General features: G+C 26.8%; 1 protein-coding gene and 1 non-coding gene across 2 annotated transcripts; one reads left to right on the forward strand and one right to left on the reverse strand.

Annotated features, from left to right (window-relative positions):
• Positions 1-205: 205 nt before the first annotated feature.
• LOC113848671 lies at positions 206-308 on the reverse strand. Its single transcript, XR_003501934.1, has one exon. It is a non-coding gene; the product is annotated as a small nucleolar RNA Z279/snoR105/snoR108 (small nucleolar RNA).
• A 17,519-nt stretch (positions 309-17,827) lies between these two features.
• Positions 17,828-20,655, forward strand: LOC113847071 (thaumatin-like protein 1). Its single transcript, XM_027475926.1, has 3 exons — positions 17,828-17,916; positions 18,020-18,713; positions 19,960-20,655. Exons 1-3 carry the CDS (start codon positions 17,856-17,858, stop codon positions 20,156-20,158), a joined length of 954 nt encoding a protein of 317 aa, XP_027331727.1. The 5' UTR covers positions 17,828-17,855; the 3' UTR covers positions 20,159-20,655.
• The last annotated feature ends 2,609 nt before the right edge of the window (positions 20,656-23,264 follow it).

A 23,264-nucleotide genomic window follows, 5' to 3' on the forward strand; every position in this document is an offset into this window, starting at 1 on the left:
CTTCATTGCATTTTCACAAATTTTCCCTTATTATTTGTATTTGTAAATTAACTTTTTTTATAACAATTATTTCATTTAATCACATCACTATGCCAAGTAGGGCATATAATTTATACTTAAACACAAATTTAGGAAGAGAAAAAGATATTTGCATATTTAAAACAAAATTAATATTTTTATTTTTGATTAAGTGTCCTTCAAGCTAGGGATCAGATGGGCTACAGTAGAGTGCCCTGATGTCGTAACCAGGCGGGGGCGGACACCCCTCTCGCATATTTAATGCGAGTTATAACCACTCCTCATGTCCCCGTTACTGCCTGAAGGATCATGGATTTTAAGTGAATAAGCTTGTTCATCTTATAGCACTAAATCTAATTCTGTCTTGTAATACTAATCGATGTGGGACTTATAATACCGCTTTACCTTCTGTTATTTCTCGATTAATAACACTCGTTCTATTGTACGCCAAAACACAATAGAACAATTGCTACGAGCTGTGCTCTTGGGAATGTTTTAAGCGGTCAAAAATAATCATGATCAAATTTATCTGTGCAAATCGAAGTGAAGTTTGCTGCGCTTCTGAATTTGCAACGATTGACTGCAAATTGCCAAATTCACGCGTTCAATTGGATTGCCTTTCACTCCTTTCTGATCAGCACTTCAAGGTCTCACTTGCCGTTGCTTTGAAATGTAAACACACCACCTTCATAGTCACTAGAAACAAAGGATACTTTGGGTTTAGTCTCATGTGCCAGACTCAACCGAATATAAGCAATCTATATGACCTTTCTATGTTCAATAAAACGCAATTGGATCGTCAAGTTTCAATACATGTCAAATGGGTTGAATGGGTCTTCATTATCGCACCTCAACTGAATTGTTATGCAATTACTCTAATGGAGTAGGCCTTGACTAGGCAGGCATTACTCGCGCCACGAAATGGGATTGATAATCACGCCTCCTAGTTCTTATTTACGGTTTTTGTGCCATGACAAGCCATAAAAACTTATTATTGTACTAGTGGAGTAACTTATCCTCAATAATATTCTATGCCCCATTGGTGACATTTTCATACAAATTGCTAATTGCAAGTAAGGAGAGAAAGGTTTATTTTAGATTTAAGGATGAGAAAAACATGAATATAGATTTTTATTGTATTGATTTTGTGTAAAAGAGAAATCATCTCTATTTATAGAGATAACTAGAACTAGACGTATAGTCTTATTGTTACTTAAGTTAAAATAAATTTACTTTAACCTAAATAGAAAATATGACAAAAATTATTTTATATAAAATTTGTTTAAGCAAATTCTAAAGTTATTTAAACAAATGTTATATACTCTCTCCTATATGTCTAACACTTATTGTTTAACTTTTTTTTTTTCTCTTTTTTGATGCTCATACTCAACCTTTTTCTTCCTCAACTCCTTCATTCTTCCACCTCATCTTATATTCAACTCCCCTCTTTCTCTCTCATCCTCACCCCATACTCAACTCTCCTCTTCTTCTCCTCACCTTTGCCTCCACCCCATATCTACTTCTCTATCTCTTCTCCTCATACTCAACTCCTTCCTCTTGATCCTATACACCAGCTCTCCCTATCTATATTAATCTTCAAACCTTTCTTCCTGTTACACTCGCCCTTCTCTCCTCCTTTTAATGAGAAAGACGTAAAATTTGTTTACCTAAACTAAATTTATTTAAGCAAATTTTGTGTACAAATTTTTTTGTTATTTTTTATATTTTTGTTTAAGTAAATATATTTTTGCTAAAATGAAATTAAATGTCCAATTCTCACTACAATAAGAGAAATATGAATTTTTATGTAATATATGTTGATATGATCTCAATTGTTGGAAACATGCAAAGAATTGGGTGAGGACTTAAAAATTGAGATGTGTTCTTTTCCTCAATTCAATGCATGATATAATTTTGCAAACCAAGTTTTGACATTTTATTAGAGTTGTTAATTATAATCTATTATGTCTAAGTGAAACTTTATTGATGTGAATGAGCTATAATATTTTTATTATTTAAATGTAAAAGTATTTATATCATATATTATAATTATAATGTAAACTTAGACTAAGCATCAGTGTTTTGAGTATCTTTTGAATAAAAAAAAAATATTGTCAAATCATTTTAAAGTGATCAAGCTATGTGAAATGATCTAAATCATAAATACTTTTAAGAACAAATTCATAGTATCTAATTGCACACATCATTTTTTTTCCTTTCTTTGTTTAGCCAATTCACAAGCGAAAAAAAAAAAAACTTATATCTCATTTTTTATTCTATAATTTTGTTATATATTTTGATCAAATCAAATTTCAAAACTTAAGATCAATTAATTTAATGGAACGTTTCTTTAAAAGAAATAAAAATTTCTTAACTTATAGAAATAAGGTTTTTATGTAATTAGTGTAAAAAATATTATTGTTTCTTTTCAAAAATTTAAGTTGTGAAAGAAAATTGTGACTCTTGTTTAAGATTTTTTTTTTCTATTTTTAAGCAAGTTTTTGTGAAATAAATGATGGTTAAAGAGCACATGGAGTTTTAGCCAAAACAAAGGAACATGGAATTTTAGTTGAAATGAAAGAATATTTTTTACTAGTTTTTATAGGAAAGTTGTGACCTTAAAAATATGAATTTTAGTCCAAGAGTGACATTTTGATAAGTTTTTGGCAGAGTCACAAATATTTGTTTTACAAATAAAATTATAAGGTATAATAATGTCAACATTAATAAAAAAAATGTTTTAAGATGTTTTCAGAAAGTATTATCATTGTTAACAGATGATGTTAAAAATTGATGGAAGATTCTTTGTTAAAGAAAATAAATCAAGTTATTTTTCATGAAGTACAAAGGCTTAAAAAAATGAAGAAATTTGTCTCAAAGATTCAATATAACAAGAGCAATTATGAACAGTTGTATGCAACGTTTTAGGAAGTTATATTGTAAAAATGTGTTTTAGACCGTTATATTGTATTAAGTCTATAAACAAAATTTCAAATTATAACATAGAAGACTGACTTCCCACTCAAACATTTGTACTTAATATCTCATCAATTGCCAACATTTTAAGTACACTAGACCAACTGAAAGAAATCAATAATTACTTTATCTCAATTGAAAGTTGTGTTTTTTGTAATGCATTTTCAATTTACAAATTCATTGTTATTTAATTTTTTATTACTTTATTTCATATATTTTTATGATTCTTCTCTTTTTTTTTCATTTTATTTTTATTTTATCTTCTACCTGCGACGTTAATTAATATATTTCATTCAAGAAAACATTATGAAAACTTGTTAAAAAAGATTTAAAATTTAATTTAAAATTATTTTTGAATTTATTTATTTGCTGAAAAATTTATTGTAAATAACACCATAAAAAATATGAGATGTCTCCGCCCTAATTTGCACAAACTTCAGTAAATTTTTATAAAAACAAAATTAAGTAATAAATGAATTAATATTTTCTCATAAGTTAAAACTACCTTGCATTTCTCTTTTTTTTCAAAATTTTTAAGTTTATTTTTTTAATTTTCAAATATAAATAATTTTTAAGTTATAAATAAAATAGACGTTAACCGTTAACTAATCTATCCAGTTTTACCTTTTGTTCTTAACCTCGTATCTATGTTTAACAGTTCAGTGTCTATGTGGGACTTGTTAATCAACACTTCCGTTATCTAAAAGAAGCCCAATTGATTTTGCGGAACAACATTGCTGTGTTGTTAAAGTTCTGGGCCTCGAAATGAGTTTTTAAAATACATAAAATATTTTAAAAAATGTATTTTAGCAATTTTAATAATATATTTTTTAATATATTCTTTTATCATTGAATAAAGTTTATATTGGTTCCATTTAAAAAAAAAAAACTTGGATACTCCTCTTTTGACGAGACCTTTAGAAAATTATAATAAACAATACTGTGACAAAAAAAATTAATAGTATTTTTTAAATTTTCTATATCCTGTATAAAAGTATAATTATTCTATTCAATATTGCTGTGAACGATTTTGTTAAAAAAATGTTATCTTTAAAAGAATAAATAATGAATTATTTGTTTTTATGATTTAATATATCAATATTAATGTATAATTTAAATTAAATTATAAATAAATATTTATTTTTAAAAAATTGATAAAATTATTTTCTTTTTGCGAGCATTACTAAAAAAAATGTAATTTAATACACGAAAAGAGAGACGAAGAGGTTAAGAGAAAAGTGCGTGAGAATGAGAAGGGGCTCTAAAGGGAGGACAGAGCATAGAGAGGTTGAGAGAGGGTGCAAGTTTTATGAAATTGAACTAGTTAATTGGAGTAAATTTGTGTAAAAAAAATTACTTTAGTGTTATTTGATGTTAAATACCATATTATGATATTATTTTTTTTAACTTGTAGTTGAGGATTGAAATATAAATATAATATAAACATTTAATTTTAAGAGATATTAATGATAGATATTATAAATTATAATATTATTTATTTAAAATTAATGATAATAACTATATAAATTTAGGGTGGCAAATAAATTAACATTAAAAAAAGTGTATTCATTTTTATAATATGTATTTTAATTTTAATTATAAATTATAAATGTATAAAAAATTATTAAATTAAAAGTGGAAAAAGTGAAAGAAATATAATTTTAATTAACTTATTTAATTATTAAAAATATGTTGTTAAAATTATTTCTATTTGTCAAATCTGTATAAACATATGTATTTATAGTAGTGCACGTGTTGATGAACGAGCACACGCTTATGCTTGTGGGGATATTAATCCCATTAAGTTTTATATTAATCCTACTGGACTACGTTTTTGGGCTGAACATGTGTATGGGATGATTAGTCCAAATCAGGGAATAAAATGACAATAATGAATCATGAGTTCAACCTTTTCTACTTTTTGACAGAAAAGAAAAAAAAAATTCTACTTAAAATTTTCAATATTTAATTTTAATTTTTAAATTATTAAAAAATATTATCATTTGTTAATAAATAAAACTATCAAACATTAATTTTTTATATTCATAAATTATTTACTATTATACTAATATTTTTTAATAAAATTTTATTATTGTTGATTGCTTAAACTCAATTATTGGTTAACAAAATCGTATAGAATAATACATCATACTATAAGTAAATATACAATATGTCAATATTGATATTAGTAGCTTAATTTTCGCTAAAAATGTTATACTAAAGAATGCAAATTTAATATCGAAATATTCATAAATATTATTTTAATAAAATTTGAAGACAATAGTTACTCCCTTTTCTTGTTAAACTAGTTCCTTAAATATTGTTTTTTATTCTATTTTATTTCTTATCTCTTTATTTATTTTGATTGTGGATGACTTTTCTTAAAAAAGAGAAAAGGCTGGCATACACAGCTTTAATAGTGAATAAGGAAAAAAAAAACTTAATAACTCATTTTGCATATGTTAGTCCGATTTACAGTGATAAAATAAATAAATAAATAAATAAAATAGAAATACCCTTCATCATTGTTTTTACATCAGCAAAAATGCATAAGATTTTTCCATTACGGCAACAGAATTTGTATGGAAAAGTAAAGCAAAATCAAATTGCATGCTCTCGTTGAAAGTTCTAAGCATAATCACAATTCTCTCGTTGAAAGTTCTGTGCATGTCTCACATCAACAATCAGAGGGCGATCTCGTCTTCATTGTCCTAAACAGATGGAATGTAGTGTAACTCTTAAGGTTGTCTACTCGTAGAATTTTTATTTTTATTTTTATTTTTATTTTTTGGGTAGTTGTGAACAATTTTTTTTTAATATATATTTAGTGCTTAGTCAGTAGCGTAAGAGAACCCATTTGTTGTTGATTAATAAATTTCAATTTAATTTACCATATTGTCAAAGAACAGAAAAACAAAATCATTAACAAAAAAATTGGGTCCATGGAGTCACGGGTCTCGTAAGATACCTCATTATTTGCCAGATATTGTTATAAAAACCCGAAATTTATTGGCCGTTAATTTGTATATATCTTAATTTAATATTTTTGTATATACATCAAAGAATCATAATAACATTCTAATAATTTGTATCAATTTCTTCTCTGTTTTTTTGTTTAATCGACTGGTTAATAAATACACTTTGGACTTGATTAACTCTAAAGGTTCTAAATCTTTATCTTTAACCAATAGAGAAATTGATTGAAAATATAACCTTCACTAGGACATGAATTTTGAAATTAAGCAGTATGAAACTTGAATTTGTGTGTCTAAAATCTAGGTAGAATCGATTAACACCATTCATTAGCAATGGACTAATGGCAAGAATCGACGCACCTAACTTCTGTGGTGATTGATTCGATTCTCTTTGAAGTTACAATTCATGTGTTTTGAAGAGTCATTAGAGTCTGCTTGCTGTCACAATTAGAACAGGAGGCTGAAACCGTGCCCGATAGAACATTATTGTATGTTATTTCTATAACATGTGTAAGTTTATAGATAGAGTCTTTATCTCCATGATAAGAACATTGTCTCAACTTGGTGAACTTGCGTGCTTAAAGTGGTAACTTGAGAAAAGAGAAATAAATACTCAACCAAGTCTACTCGAAGGTGGCGGGCTATAATCCTAGATAATTATAATTCAAATGCCACATTCTTTTCATAAATTGAACAACTATTAATTAATGCTGCATCAGCCCCCAATATTTTTTTTTAAATTGTTCTGCTTTCTGACTTTTAGATATTTTTATGGAGAGGAGATTCATCCGATTTTTTTCTTCATATTTTTAAGTATTATGATATGGTCTTATAAAAGGGAAAAAATGTGATTTTTTACGAACCTTAATTATGAGACCTGTAATCAATTAAAATGAGTCTTTGGACAACAACTTATGAATAATTTTATTTTAATTTTAGAAATTACTCTCTAAAGGTACTAAATAGATATAAAATTTGATTGCATAAAAAAGTGAAGCAGTTGAACAATGGAAAGAAAAATTCCAATGAGAAAGTGGTTGAAGCTAACTTTAACAACTGACTCAGCAACTTGATCAACTGCCTGGGCAAGAAATTTATAACTGCTACTGGTATTTGCTAGTAGCTAGGAAAAAAGTAGCAGTAGCTTGCAATGGTCAAAAGAGGTTAAGAATTGTAAGCATAAAATAATGGATGATGATATGTTACAAAATAGTGTCAATTGCAGAAGTTGCCAAATAAGACTCGCATTTTTATCCATTTGGTATCGCTCTCGTCTCGTGGAGGAGACCTGAGGCTGCTTAGAAGCAGCAACTTGGAAGGCACAGTGCAGTGATAATTCAAAGCCCTTTCTTGGTGGGCTCCATCATCCTTTTCTGTTCATGCTCTGCCCTTTATCCCTAGACTTGTGTAATTATTGCTGATGCATAACATCACTTCCCAGTTCCGTCAACCAAAGTTCATTTTTCTTTTTCACACACATTCTATTATCATCTTATATTATTTTATTTTTTAATTTGTAAATGAACCATAAATTTAGTCAATAATGTAAATAAATTTATTAATTATCATAGAATTTTTTTTTTTAAAAGAAGTAATAATATTCTCAAGAAATAATATGTAAACTAAATCCTATGTTATAATATTTTACAGATTTCTTGTATAACCTTTCCAAAAACATTTAAGACATATCAAACTTACTTTTAACATGATCGAGATATTTTTCTTTTAAGCAACAAAGTCCTTAGAAAATATAATTCCTAAATTTTTTTTAAAAAGCAAACACTTAAATATCCCCTAATAATTGTACTTTGACTCGAATTAATTTTAAATTAAAAAATTATTTTTAAAATCATATCAACCAGTAAATCACAAAAAATATTGATACACTTTAAATTAATTTATTTACATATTTTTGTTTACATAACTAGTTTAATAACATGCACAATACACACATATTTTATTATATATATATATATATATAATTTAATAATTAAATAATTAAATTGTATTATTTTAAAAATATAAAATATTTTTCTTAATACAAATTTATAGTTTTTAAAATAATATTTTTAAAAATAATTATACATATATATAATAAATTTTTATATAATTTTTTTAATGTAATTTTGACTTAATTATATAACAATAAATATTATGTATCAAAATAATAAATATTTAATAAAATTAGATAATTTTAAAATATAATTTATTTTAAAATAATAATTCTATTGTATAATGTAACAAAAGTAATTAAATTTTAATTATCAATATATATTAGTAACTACAAAATTAAGAGACAATACTTTTAAAAGTAAATTTAAATTTAAAAAAATAGAAAAAAATTAACAATTTTTAAAATAAAAATAAATATTCACAAAAATTTTAAAATTTATATAAAATAATAATAAAAAATTAAATAAAAACTTTAATTATTAATATTAAAACAAAATTAACATAAATATTGATAAAATGTAATACTGTCACGACCTCTTTTTTTACAAAAGATCTATAATATCTTGAAGTATTACTCTTAATTCAAATTCATTAACGAGATAATACACGTGTGGTACAAATAATATAACTTTTCAAAATTAAAACTTCGACATGCAGATCGACAGAATAACAAAGCCCTAATGGTATTTTTATATAATCTAATATTATATAAGAATATTTATATTTACAATAGTTGTTCTACGTGGAGCTCAAAATACAGAGTTTTGTATAACAATTACATTCTTGAAAATTATAACTAAGTAGTCTAGTCGTATCACCAAGACTTAGACTAACATAATGACCAAAGCTACAATTTTTACAAAATCGTGTTGACTCCGACTTTCCTCATTATGTTCATCCAACATGAGAAGTAGATACAACACCTGTCACTTCTGTTCATGTACCATTATACGATCATTGTAACACACACACAAACACAAAAAATATGCAAGGGTGAGCTTACAAAATAAAAAAAATCACGATCAATATATATATATATATATATATATATATATCAGAGTACGAGCATAAATAATTGTACAGCTTATCATTTCAACAATTCTCAACACTTAACACAACATGTTTATCAACTTATTTAATACAACAACAACTCAGCTCTTACTGGCATCATAGCCCTAGTAAATCCAAAAGGAACTTACAATCTTCCAATTTGAGAGCGACCCATTTCAGTACCTGTGTCCAAATAAAACACAACTCAACTCGACATGTTTCTTACTTGTTACATGCCTACACTCCTTTTAATACGTGACTCAGTCACATTATGGTGACATTTCATACAAAATACAATTAAGACATATGATAAGCATTTTAGCATGTTATTTCACGACATTCATCAACTAGCCTCAAACTTGCTTTAACAATTCAACAACCATCTCAAATATGAACAACTTCATACTAGTCACAAAGTAACAGAAATCTCATCGCACACACATCGAGCTCATTACATCTATCAACAATAATCAATTCACTCAGTCATGCTTACTCTGGGTTCTACCTTAAGATTTACCCATACACTAACTTATTCTCAGCTAAAACAAAATTATACCTATAAATTTCTCAGTGTCTAGTAAATAAATAGGGCTAATTTTGGAATTCCTTAAATACCCCTCTATGTCTGCACGCTCTCGCTTGAGTGAGCCTTGCCCTCGCTTAGGCGAGCTCATCCTTGCTTGGGCGAGCAAACCAGACAGTAGAACCTCTCAGATATCTGTTATTCTCACTTGAGCAAGGGACATCTTGCCTGAGCGAGCTGCATCTCACTTGAGTGAGCAGTATTCTCACCTGAGTAAGCTTCTTTCGCTTGAGCAAGGTCACTTCTCGTTTGAGCGAGATAACTTCTCGTCTGGGTAAGGGGATAGTTAAGGCGGTCTTATCTAATCTTGCTTGAGCGAAAATACTCCAAAGTGTCCAATTTTTCACGATTCAGTCTCGCTTGAGCAAGAACCACCTCGCTTAAGCCAGACACCCTGCATCTAGAACTCCTAATTCTTCCTAAAATGAAGCAATACAAGTTATCGGCTATGATCCTTAGGTTATTATATACCTAATACACTCAATGACATTAAACATAACAACCACTATACATTGCAATTACTCAGCTCTTAAATCAACAATCATACAACTTTTATATTCATATTTCAACATATGAAAATTCATACACTTCAAGTATACACAACACAATTCAAGAGAAATAATACATACATGAAAATACACCAATCTGACAAATACTATTACCTTAAAAGAAAGTGTAATACACATATCTTTTAATTAATTTTAATCTTTAAATGTATACATAACAAATTATGAAAGAGAATAATTTTACAAATATTTTATTTTAGGCTTAAATATGTTATTAGTCCCTATAAATGTAGGCGTTTTGTGATAAGTCTTTATAAATATTTTTGTTAGGAAGTAGTCCTTAAAAAGTTAAAAATTTAAAATTTAGTCTCTGCCGTTAACCCCAACTCAGCATTGACACATGACACCATGTGGCTTGCCATATCATTTAATTTTATTTTTTTATTAATTAAAATAAATATTTGCAAAAAAAAATCCATAAACATGTTTTATATATTTGCTAAAAATGCTTCTTCTTCCTCCCCAAACTTCTCTCCCTTAATAGCATCGACAACCCCATCTTCAACCCATCCTGAACCTCCACCTTCCTCACCCCAACCTCTACCTCCACTCTCACCTCTTCCTCCAACCTCTCCCCCCCTCTCCCACCCCTTTCGACACCTCTTCACCTTCTCACATTTCTACCCTTCCAATATCTATTCCTCATTCTCACTCTTCCCCTACCTCCACAGCCCCCTTCCTTTCCCACCCTTTTCCTACCCCTTCCGACATCTATTCCTTATTCTCACCCTTATGTTATTTAAGTGTTGCTACCTCCAAAAAGAAAATATAAAATGGTTGCAAGATAATAGATGGACCCATGAGAAACATGATTGATGGGTAAAGATGGGTTAGAAATTAAGTCGTGCAGAACCCATTCGTGCTGGAAAAAAAATAAATTAAAACAAAACAAAAGTAAAAGAATGACAACCTTTGGGTGGGGTAGTGTGGTGTGGTGGCCAGTGGGGTGGAATATTGATTTAGGGGAGGGAGAGGGGTTTAGAATAAAGGATGAGGTATACAATATAGATGAAGGAGAAAGGGAAAGAGAAGAGAGCCTTTTTGTAAATATTAAAAATGTATTAGAGACTTATTTGTAAATATTAATTTAAAATAATAAATAAATGACATGACATACCACATGGCGCCACGTGTGAGTGCTGAGCTGGCTTTCCGTCAGTCAACTTAGCATTTAACAGAAGGGAGTTGAAGGTAGGGACTAAATCCTAAAATTTTCAACTTTCTAAGAACTACTTCCTAATAAAAATATTTATAGGGACTTGTCATAAAATGGCCTACATTTATAGGAACCAATAACATATTTAAGCTTTTATTTTATATATAATAAACTTTCGTTTATAATATAAATGATTGAATTATAAAAAAAAATATTTTTAATTATTCTCATTTCACGTTGAGTTACTTAAACACAATTATATATTTAATTTTTATTTTTAAAAATAATTTTAGCAATATTCTTTCTTTTTCTTGAAAGTATTTTCAATTATTATAATTAATATTTAAGTAAAAATATTATTTATAAAATAGATTTATCATTAAATTCATAAAAATACCAATTCTCAAATTTGCTAATTTAATTAAGGTTGAGTTGTATTCAAATGAATGATAAATTAATATATATTTTTAGAGGAAAGTAATAAAATAAACAAAGAACAAAAATTACAATATCGTATACGAGACTCCCTTATAATCAACCTCAGAAAGTAACCTTAAGTATGTATCATTCATTTTTTTAGCCACTCCTTTGTATTTCAAATGAGGTGGAACAATTTCTATCATAAAGTTTATCACTTTCTTTGTATTAGAATAATAGAATAAATGTCTGATATTTAGATTTCAAGCCATTTTAAACTCTTAAAGCATGAATATGAGTTTAACATAAGTATTATTAGAAATGTCAATAAACCCAGAAGTTCATCTAAGCTAATTTTCATCCATATTTAAAATAAGAGTAATGAAACTAGCTTTTTGTGGGCTCCCCTAAGCACTCTCATTAACATTAAAGATAAATTCAAAATTTTGATCAGTCTTCCAACAAACCTAACACTCTAAGTGGGATTGAGATGATTGCATTTGTTCACATAAATGATGTTGTTTGGTAACATTCACAATATCAAGCATAATTTTATTAATTGGGATCATTTATCCAGTAATGCAATTGACATTTTTGGCCCATCATATACACCATAGTGTAGCTAAAAATAAAGGAGGATTACTTTTATGTTGAGTCATTATGAATACCCAATTTTATCCGGGTCCCTGTCACAAATAAATTTCAAAACAAAAAAATTAAATATAATAATTTTTTTAAGATGTTAAGAAAATAGATAAAAATAATAATTTAAAATTTAAATTTAAATTTTTAATTTTTAAATGTAAAATCAGATTTAAAAATGGTCAAAGTAGGTAGTAGATTTTTAAAAAAATAGATAAAAAAAAAAACTGATTACTGGTCATCAAAAAATAAGGGAGCCTTTATTAGGATCTAGGGTTTTAGAAAATGCCTATAAATAGGAAGCTTAGGTCTTCAGAGAGGAGGACTTTTGAGGTGGATACCTTTTATTTTTATGAGACCTCTTTCAGAGAGAATTCTAGAGAGAGCCTAGGAAACAAAGAGTAAAAGAAGGACATGAGATCAGAGAAAACTATCTAGCAGCGCCAAAAATCTTAAAACATGTCTCGACATCGTTTACAGAGAACAGATCGAAGAAGGAGAGATCCAACCATGAGAGAAAAAAGAAAAATTTTCATCAAGTAAGTGTTCTTCATTTTATTCTTTGGTTTGTTTCTCATCCTCCTTTTGTCTAATAAAATTTTTTCCGCTTTTTATCTAATAAAAATTCTCATTCTTTATTTATTTCTCATCCTTCCTATATTTATTAAGGATTCTCCTTCTTTGTTTTTTTTTATATGTTCTTCTCTTCTTCTTCATGATTTAACCTTTTTTGCAAGTGTAATAAATAAATAAAAAGAGAAAATTTAATAAAATTTCATTTTATTTATTTTTTTAATAAATTCTAATAATTTTTCTAATCCTAAATTACTTTTCACTCAATCAAACCCTAAAAAATAAAAAATAAAAAATCTTAATCTATAAAAATTAATTTTTTTCACTAAATCTAAGTATTACCTTTTTGCAAACCATAAAAATAAACTTTTTTTTAACTATTTTTTTTTTTTGCCAAACCCTAAAAAGAATATTTGTTTTTTCTATCCCAAAATCATTCAATTTTTTTGCAAGGTCTAAAAAAAACCATTTTTTTCAACCCTAACAATTTTGAAAATTATAAAAATTTAATTTTTCTAAATCTTAAAAATTCTTTATTTTCATAAATTCTAAAAACTCTAATTTTTTTTGCATATTCTAACCTTAAAAAAAATACTTAATTCCTAAATCGGATAAGAGTTATTTCCTCATCATTTTTGTTTGCTTTATTTATTTGTTCTGTATGTCTCTCGTTTGTTTTTTTTTTTTTTTGCGTGCAAAAATCTCATATTAAAATGTACATCAATTTTTTATTATTAAAAAAAAGGGAGTCTTTTGAATCCACGCAACGACCAAGTAATTTTGATAGAGTGGAAGATCTACTTTCAACCTTGCTTGGATCGTAAGAGTTTATTGAGTAGCTATGTGCTAACTTGAACCCTGTGCATGAGTGGATTTACTTAAAAATAATAATAAAGAAAAATCAAGTTTTTCAAAAAAATAAAAAAGATAGAAAATCTTTAAAACTTGTCTACAATTTTTTGAAAAAGAATTATGTGGTAGCTTTGATTCCTACGCTACACACGGAGAATAGATAGGAGTGGGAACCTGACCTGTCAAGTCTAATTTTTTTTTTAGGTTCAAAATATTTTTAAAATTGTTTTAAACTAAGATTAATTTCTAGCACATTTTTTTTTATAAAAATAAAAAAAACTAAAATTTTATTTTATTTTAAAAAATAGAAAATAAAAAATAAAGTGTTATGATAAGTTTTTTACTATATATTTCTTTAATACAAAAAATGAAAAAAAAGAATAATATTTTTATAAATAACTCATTTCTTTAATTCAAATAATTTTTATTGTATTTTCTCATTTAAAAAAAAAATTAAAATCTCTCAAAAAAATTTGTAAAAATTAGAAATAAATCTAAAAATAATAATAATAACAAATTTGAAAATAGTAAAATAAAATATTAATTAGTTTCTTTTAGAGTGAAATAAATATTTTTAAAGTTAAAATAAAATTTTGCACAATTAATTAGAAGGTAACTGTTTTAACCAACGGATGGCGTAAAGTGTTAATACTTTGCTTACATGTAAACGACTCCCGAACCCAAATTTGGTTTTGAATATTTTTTTTAATTAAAAGTTTTTTCTAACGTTTTTTTTAATAAATTTTGGTGGTGGCTCCTTGTCATCGTCGTCCCGTTGTGACCACGGTTACAAATAATATAATTTTTAGCATAAAAGGAAGTTGCAAATTCTTCATTTTATAGATTTACACAAACCTAGAATTTCTTAGCAGTCATGACACAGTAAAAAGTGTCATTAGTGTAAGTGTGATATCTTAAACAAATGGGTGAAGGTGCTAAAATCTTATAACGTTTTAAGTAATTTGTGGGAAGATCATCACAACAAATAAGCTAAATTATAAATTTAATATTTTTCGCACAAGTAAGACATTAAATCTACCTAAAACTAATGTATTGGTATGAAATTCTCTTACTAACAAAATAATTAAAATCATATTTAAGTGTATAATTTTCCTCCAAATTGCTTGATCATTGATATGAATAATTATTGACAAGTTAGATTGATTTTGATATTGAAGTGGTAATTTAAGAAAATTTTCATTTTTTTTAGTCCAAACATCTTTAACTTGCAGTTTTATATTGTAGACTTAAAAGTATGGTAATATATGTTTTAATATTATATAATATACTAAGTAATAAATTAATATACAATTATAATAAATTAAAATAAGTGTATGAATAAAAAAATTATATTATATGATTTTATATTTGAAATTAATTGTGAGGATTTAAAAATAAATATATATAAACGACATAATGTTCTAATAAAAAATAACTATACATAAATTATGGTGACATGTATGCTTTTCATTAAATTTTTACAAAAAATGAGTTTTCACATTTTTATTTCATTTTTATACATAAAATTGATTATTACATTACATATGCTTACATACATATTAAAATAAGAAATAAGAAGCACACAATTAACATTAAATAATTATAAAAGTACATCAATCATAATACAAAAAAATTAAAATATCTATGACCCCATTTAAGTTATAAATATTCACCAAAATAACTTAAAATTTATCTAAAAGGTAAATACTTAAAATAAAAAATAACTTTTAATGAGACACAACTGATACGACGAAATTATGAAAAAATATAATAAATTCATGAATTTCTACTTATACGAGTAATATAAGTGCTGAAATTATGTAAATGTGTATAAATTTAGTCAAATAATAAAATAAAAACTTGATCTGATTCAATAAAAAATATATTTGTGTTAATTTATCGTTCAGTTGTTTTTTTAATTTTATGAATTAAAAAACAAAAGACTTTTATCTATTCTGACAATAAATACACTCAATTAAACTTGAATTAGTTGTAGTTTATTTTTTTTCAGGTTACAAGCTATGGTCTGATTTAATTTATGGATGTCAACACACTTTATTTTATATTATGGTTTATAACATAATATAAAATATCAAGTAGTAGAGGTGAATTTTAAGTGTTTGGTGTGCAGATTTTTCTTTAGTTTATAGAAATTATTGTTTTGGAAATCATGTGTTTAGAGAAGTTTTTTTAATGTTAAAAATATATTTAATATATCTTACATATATTTAGGTGTGTTAAACAATATTTTTTAAAATTATTTTGATATATTATTTAATTTAAATACTATTTTTAAGAATATTAATGGTTCTTCAATTTTTTTAAAAATATTTATTTTTAACAATAATTATAAATATTATTTAAATTATTAACTTAATTTATGTTTATTTATTTTAAAATAAATAAAATTAAAAATTAAAAAAAAACATTAAAATATTTAAATATAAAAAGTGTATAGCATTTGTGTGAAAAAAAAATAAAATTATATACAAAAATCGACTTCATCAATACCTACACAATGTTTTCGTAAAACAGGCAAAATTATATAAGAAAGTCAACTTCATCGATGTGCATCATATGCACGTACGCTCGCATAAATTTATCAATATAGGTAATAAAGATTACAAATTTTTAATCACATTAGCTTTCTAATCATTTATAACCATAATAGCGAGTTAGGGATAAAAATTTTGAATAAATAATAAAAAGACAAGAAATAATATAAATTAAGTTTAAATTTAAAATATTAAAAATGTATATCGTAATTCTATATTGTATTTTTCTTTATAAAATTCTTATCAGCCGCTTGGTTTACAAATTATTTCATATTTTTAATTATAAAATAATTATATAGTTTCATTAATTTCATTTTTAGAGATTTATAAAAAATAATAAAAGTAAAAAATATTTTCAGAAATTTTCATACAAATATTTATAAAAAAATAATAAAAATAAGATGATAAATTACAATTAAAATAAAATAAAAATTATAAATCAAACCGTTCCTTAGATTTCCACCTTCCAATACAAATATTTTTTTAAGAACTTACTTAAAAAATAGTTTAAAAGAATTAATTTGCTAAAAAAATTGAGTTGGTAATTAAACTAAATTTATTGAGAGGTCAGTTTGTATTAATATATAACAGTGAGTGACTTTATTTATTTATTTATTTTCTATTCATAAATATATTTGCATTTTTTTCTACGTACTAAACAAAACATGGATAATGTAAGGAAATATAACACGATCTTGTTTACCTATTCAAAGAGCAAATCAGCACGTTTCCAACGTGTTAGTTGTGGGTTAAATATTTTTTCAATTTTAATTATTTTGTTTTAATATGTATTTTAGGTTAAATTTGAAATTATCTATGCTATTCATAAATCAACTTTTAATTTATATTTTGAAATTTTATCTGAATTTATAAAAACTTGTAGTATATAAAAGATAACTGTTTGTTAACATTTAACTTAAGAGTTTTTGTTCAAAACAAATTTAAGATTTATTTTAAAATTTTAATTTTTAGATAAAATTAATATTAAGTATTTTTATATTTTAGATATAATAAATATATTTTTTATCTTAAAATTGAGAGTGTTTATAATTGTTCATTTTTATTGTTTTTAAGTAATTTTTATTTAAAATATCCTTTTATAATTATATCAATAATAAATAATATTTTAAAAAAACTTTTAAATTAAAATAATAATAGGTAATATACATTATCTAAATTTGAGATTAGCATTTTTTTCAATAAATAATTAATGGAGTACTACGTATGCTCTGCGCTGCTGCGCACTAGGGAAATAGTTAGGAAAAAAAAAAAAAAAAAGAGTGCAAGAAACATCGAACGTTACTTTGGTCAGTACTGTCTCAGCTTGGTTTTCAAAGCGGAAAAATCAATGGGCCCCATAAAATAAAAATAAAATATTTCAATTCCTCTGGAGTCCCTAATCTTTCGCTTTCTATAAATACCCCTATGTTGCTACCATTTTCCCTTCTCAAATTAACTTCGTAGACAAGAACCTGGACTAGAATTTACATTGATTCTACGAGTCCAGTTTCTCTTCATTTTCATTTTCCTATTCTTCTTATGGATCTCGCAACACAATCATTATTATCATTCTTGTTAACACTTCATCTATCAGTATCAGGTAACATCCATACTATTGCATAACAAATGAAATAAGATGAAAAGTTTTGAAAGATTTTGCAGGATCAAACTTATGTAATTTTGGTGAATTAATTTGCATGCAGGGGTAATTTCAACCACATTCACTCTGGTTAACAAATGTGACTACACAGTATGGCCAGGAATTCTTTCAAATGCGGGTGTCGCTCCTCTTTCAACCACCGGCTTCGTTCTTGAAACCGGCGAATCTAGCACCATCACCGCACCAACCTCTTGGGGTGGCCGCTTTTGGGGTCGAACCCTTTGCTCCCAAGACTCCACCGGAAAGTTCTCTTGCATCACCGGCGATTGTGGCTCCGGAAAGCTTGAATGCGCCGGAAACGGAGCTACGCCGCCAGCCACCTTAGCCGAGTTCACCTTAGATGGCGCGGGAGGCCTCGATTTCTTCGATGTCAGCTTGGTAGATGGCTACAACGTGCCCATGCTTGTGGTCCCGCAGGGTGGCTCTGGCAACAACTGCTCCGCCACAGGGTGCGTCGGGGATCTGAACGGCGCGTGTCCCTCCGAGCTTAAGGTGATGAGTGCTGATGGAAAAGAGGGCGTGGCGTGCAAGAGCGCGTGCGAGGCCTTCAATTCGCCACAGTATTGCTGCAGTGGTGCCTATGGCACACCTGACACTTGCAAGCCTTCTTCTTACTCACAGATATTCAAGAACGCTTGCCCACGCGCCTATAGCTACGCGTACGACGATAAGACCAGTACCTTTACATGTGCATCTGCGGATTATACTATCACCTTTTGCCCTTCCCCTACCACCAGGTTAGTAATTTTATCATCTTACTCTAAAATATATTTTTATTATATTTCTTTCGTTTCCTCTTTCTCTCACTAATTACTGTTGTTAATAATGTTAATAGCAGATAATTACGTTGGTTCTCTCAACTAAGGTTGAAAAAGAAGTTATATGTGATAATTTTTATTAAAAATTATAGTATTTAATAGTATTAATATATTTATAATCTTTAACAAAAATTTATCATGTGTAATTTTTTATTTTATGTAATAACTGCACAATATTACACAAATTAAAAAATAACTTTATTAAGCTGGGATTCCGTAATGAATATAAACAAAGATAGAGTTCAATTATGTGGTTATTTATTGTAAATCGTAACCACTATAAAGATATTTAAATAATAAAGTTAAAGAATTATAATAATAAATTTTTTTTATTAAAATTATGGTATTTAATAACATTAGGTCAGTTTATGTCAAATTGAATAATGTAAGAAATTAAAAATAAATAATAATAAATACTAATTAATACACTTAACTGACAAAGTAAAAGGTATATATATGATTAATAACATTTTTATGATTTTTAATGTGTATTAAAAATATTTTTAATAAATTTTTTTTACGATTTTTGATATATTTTATCAGAGTTTTTATTTTATTTTTTGTTCTCAATAAAATGTAACTTAAAGAGACTTAATTAATACTACCCCTGACATTATTTAAATTTGTCGGATGTGTAAATGTTACTTCCACTCAGGACTTAACGTTAATTCCAATGATGAAATAATAGGAACGTTGAAATTGGGATGATTCAGTGAAACGTCAGAGTTCCCCTAGAAAATAAAAATGTACACCAAAGGAAGCCTATATTTTCAATTGCAAGCAATCTAAAAGATCATTAATTAGGTGCAGATATCAAATAGAGTAAACAAGACCTGCCTAATAATTAGGTATGTTCTAGACCAAGCCAAAATGCAAAAAATCTATATTTTCTCCCGAATCTCGATAACATGAATAATTGAACTAGAATGATATTGTACTAACCTATGCACATGGGATGAGATTGCTGCTGGCACACATGTCAATGGTTATCGTTGCGCTGCATTATTAGTACGTCGCCATTAAAGTAACTGCTCAACTGTGAAATTCATGACCGTTGCATAAATCACATTCTGACACGTTTGGAGTTCTATTTTGTTTTCTTCTTGGGAATCCTATTTCCATTTATTTATCTTTTCTAATTATTATTTCTATTTTCATTTTCCAGTCAGAAGGCTTCACAGGGGCAAGATGGTTCTTCTTCTTCTGCCTCGCCAATGCTTAACAACGCCACAATGGTGTATGAAGGTGGTTTTGATCAAAGTGAAATATCAGGGGCCACGTGTACCCATGTGTTCCAATCCCGAGCTATTGCCGGCATTTTAGGTTTCACGATGGCTATTTGGTGGTTGTGCCAACTCTTCTAACTACTGCTTCCTTCAGCATTTTTCATAGGGTTAATAAGCCCGTGAGCTTCCAATTATAAGTCATTGGCCCAATTGGATGGTGCGACCCTATATTAAACTTGACTCATTCCTTTGCTCACCAAGAACCATGTGACTTATGTATGGCCCACGGGTTTGGCCATGCTGACGGGGCTGTGACTCGTATGAGGGGAAAGCTCACCGGTCGTTTCCACTTTGAGGCCCAAAGACCCTACCAATCTTTACCTTATTTTATGGCGGCAGGATTTCAATACTACAAATATATTACATATACATATATAATATAGGACGTAGTGAGGGATAATTGAGTTTTCTTTTATTCCAATTATTATTTTATTTTTCTAGGTTAGATACGTAGAATAGAATATCAATAGGTATATACTATTATTAAATTCTTTGTACGTGGGAGGAGATTTTTTATGAATAATGTTATTTTTACTCAATTTTTATAATTATATGATTCTTCTAAATTTGCAGTTTTTTCTTCAATATTTTGTCTCTTTCTTCCTCGTCTACATTTTATAATGAGAAATTAGTGTAAAGATAGCTGTATACTCATTTTGTTTTTGGGTTAGAGAAAGTACGGCTGAAATATTTAACTACAATAAAGAAATGGATTCGCCTGTTATGTATTCTCTCTCCAGTCTGTAAGATTGCATGTTATTTGACTCTGTTTTGTCAACGTGTGAGGCGTGTTCCATAAATAACACTATTTGTCACTGAAGTTGCCAAAAAGTGCAACTTTGTAAGAACTGATAACATAAATAAGTATATAGATAGATAAAAAAGAAAGACAGACGCAGAATTCTCCCTCTTCGTATTGTGTACAATGACCAATCCATGGCTAAAAGATTAAAATAATATTTTTTAAAAACTAATTATCAAAATAAATTAAAATTCAAACTATTTTTTTGTATGGAGTAAATTTTTGCCAACTCAGCATTAATTTCGTACAGAAGTCAAATAAAATTAATTTTTATATTTTTTATTTAACTATTTTATCTAAAAGTGGGATAAAACACTCAATTAGATACGTGTTAATTTCGTATGAAATTGGGATGAAACTTTAGAACATCAACACTTGTTCGTATGTTAAATTCATCTTAATTTTGAATAAAATCACAGGATATTGACACATGACATAATCTTGTTAATTTTGTCTTGATATTGGACGAAATCACATGTAAATTCGTCTTAATTTTGGATAAAACTACATAATTATGAAATGTGTCAAAATCTTGTTAATTTCGTCTTCATATTAGATGAAATCATATCTAAATTCATTTACAACTAAAACGACATTCATTTGGAACCTCAGTCACTTACATGCTACTGCCCCCGGTCAATTTTAGTAAATTTTGGATATTTTATAATTTTCTTGTTATTAATTAATTATTAAAATTATAATTTTTTAAAATACTAAAATAAATAAAGATAGTTAAAATTTATGAATATGTAGTAAAAAATTTAATTCACTAACTAAAATTGTTATTTCATCATAAATACATATGAATATTTAGTATCAATCTAAAAATTTTAATTCACTAACTAAAATTGTTATTTCATCATAAATTAAATTATATATTTAAATTTATTTATTTTAAACATTTTATTTACATAAGTAAATTTTTAATTTCATCATAATTAATTAATTGTCATTATATTATTTATTTTTATATTATTTATAATCTTAAATATTTACTAGTATAATTTGAATATAAATTAATATATAGTCAATTATAATACATTTAATTTTTTACTTTTATAATTTTATTTTGTAATTATCTATTAATGTTTTTTAATCATAAATTGAGTTATCATTTTATATTTTTTTAATGTTATTTAATATTAAAAAATGAAATTTTTATTTTCAAATTTATATGTATTCTAAATATCATTTATTATATTATTAATCAACCAATCTTATACAACTATTTTTATTTTTTTATTCTAAATATTATTTAACAATTTAATCTAATGTATTTAATTTATTTTTATTTGTTTTTAAATTTACATCTCAAATTACTATGATAATTTTACATGTAAAATTTTATTTTTTTTTACAAATTAAGATTATTTTTATATTTCTAAAAAATTACTAAATTAAATTAAAATTAATTTTTAATCTAAACTACTCTATCAATATTTTTCTAATCAATAAAATTTGAATTATAAAAAATTTAAATTACATAAAAAAAAAAGTAACCTCGTGCAGATTTTTTCGGCCAAGCACAGTTCGTCCGGTAGTGACAGTGGCAGTTTGTGCAATGTGTGACATGTTTCCACTACCTCCTACCTTTCTTCTCCCCTGTCGCCACGACAAAGGTTGGCAGTTTTCCCAACTTTCTTAGACTTCCAGTCCAAGAACAGTAACAATCGGCAATGGAAACGGACGAAATCACAAATCTGTAATGGATTAAGAACAAAACTACTTGCTCATTCAAAAATCGCTCAAACAAACAACAAAAAATCCTCCTGTGTGACAGAGCGAAAATAGTTATGACTTCTAGATCGAACCAGAGGCGGAGGGGAGAAGGAGGAGGATGGATTAAAAACAAAATTACTTGCTCACTAAAAAATCGCTCAAACAAACAACAAAAAATCTTGCTGTGTGACAGAGCAAAAATGATTATGGCTTCCAGATCTAACCAGCAGAGGGGAGAAGGAGAAGAGGATTCGTGGTGCTCGTTCACTCCACCGACATGTGGACCAATGAGAGACTTTTGTCTCTGATTTAGATGAAATCACTATTTCGCTAAATCAAAGACGAAATTCTCCCATTGGTATGATACAGCAAACTAAAATTTAAATCTTTTTAGAGTTTTGTTTTGTTTTTATTTAATATGGGACATGTGTCATTATTTTAGTAATTTCGTTCCACTTTTAGACAAAATAGTTAAATAAAAAAAAATTAGTCTGACTTTTATACAAAATTAGTGCTGAATTGACAAAAATTTACCCCAAACAGAAAAAATAGTTTGAGTTTTAATTTATTTTGGTAATTAATTTAAAAAAAACATTATTTTAATCTTTTAGCCCCAATCCATAATCTGACAAGGGAGCGAGCCTTTATTGTTCATTGCTATGA

This window comes from Abrus precatorius, unplaced genomic scaffold (assembly GCF_003935025.1).
Source record: "Abrus precatorius isolate BTA unplaced genomic scaffold, Abrus_2018 Scaffold8, whole genome shotgun sequence".
NCBI lineage: Eukaryota > Viridiplantae > Streptophyta > Magnoliopsida > Fabales > Fabaceae > Abrus > Abrus precatorius.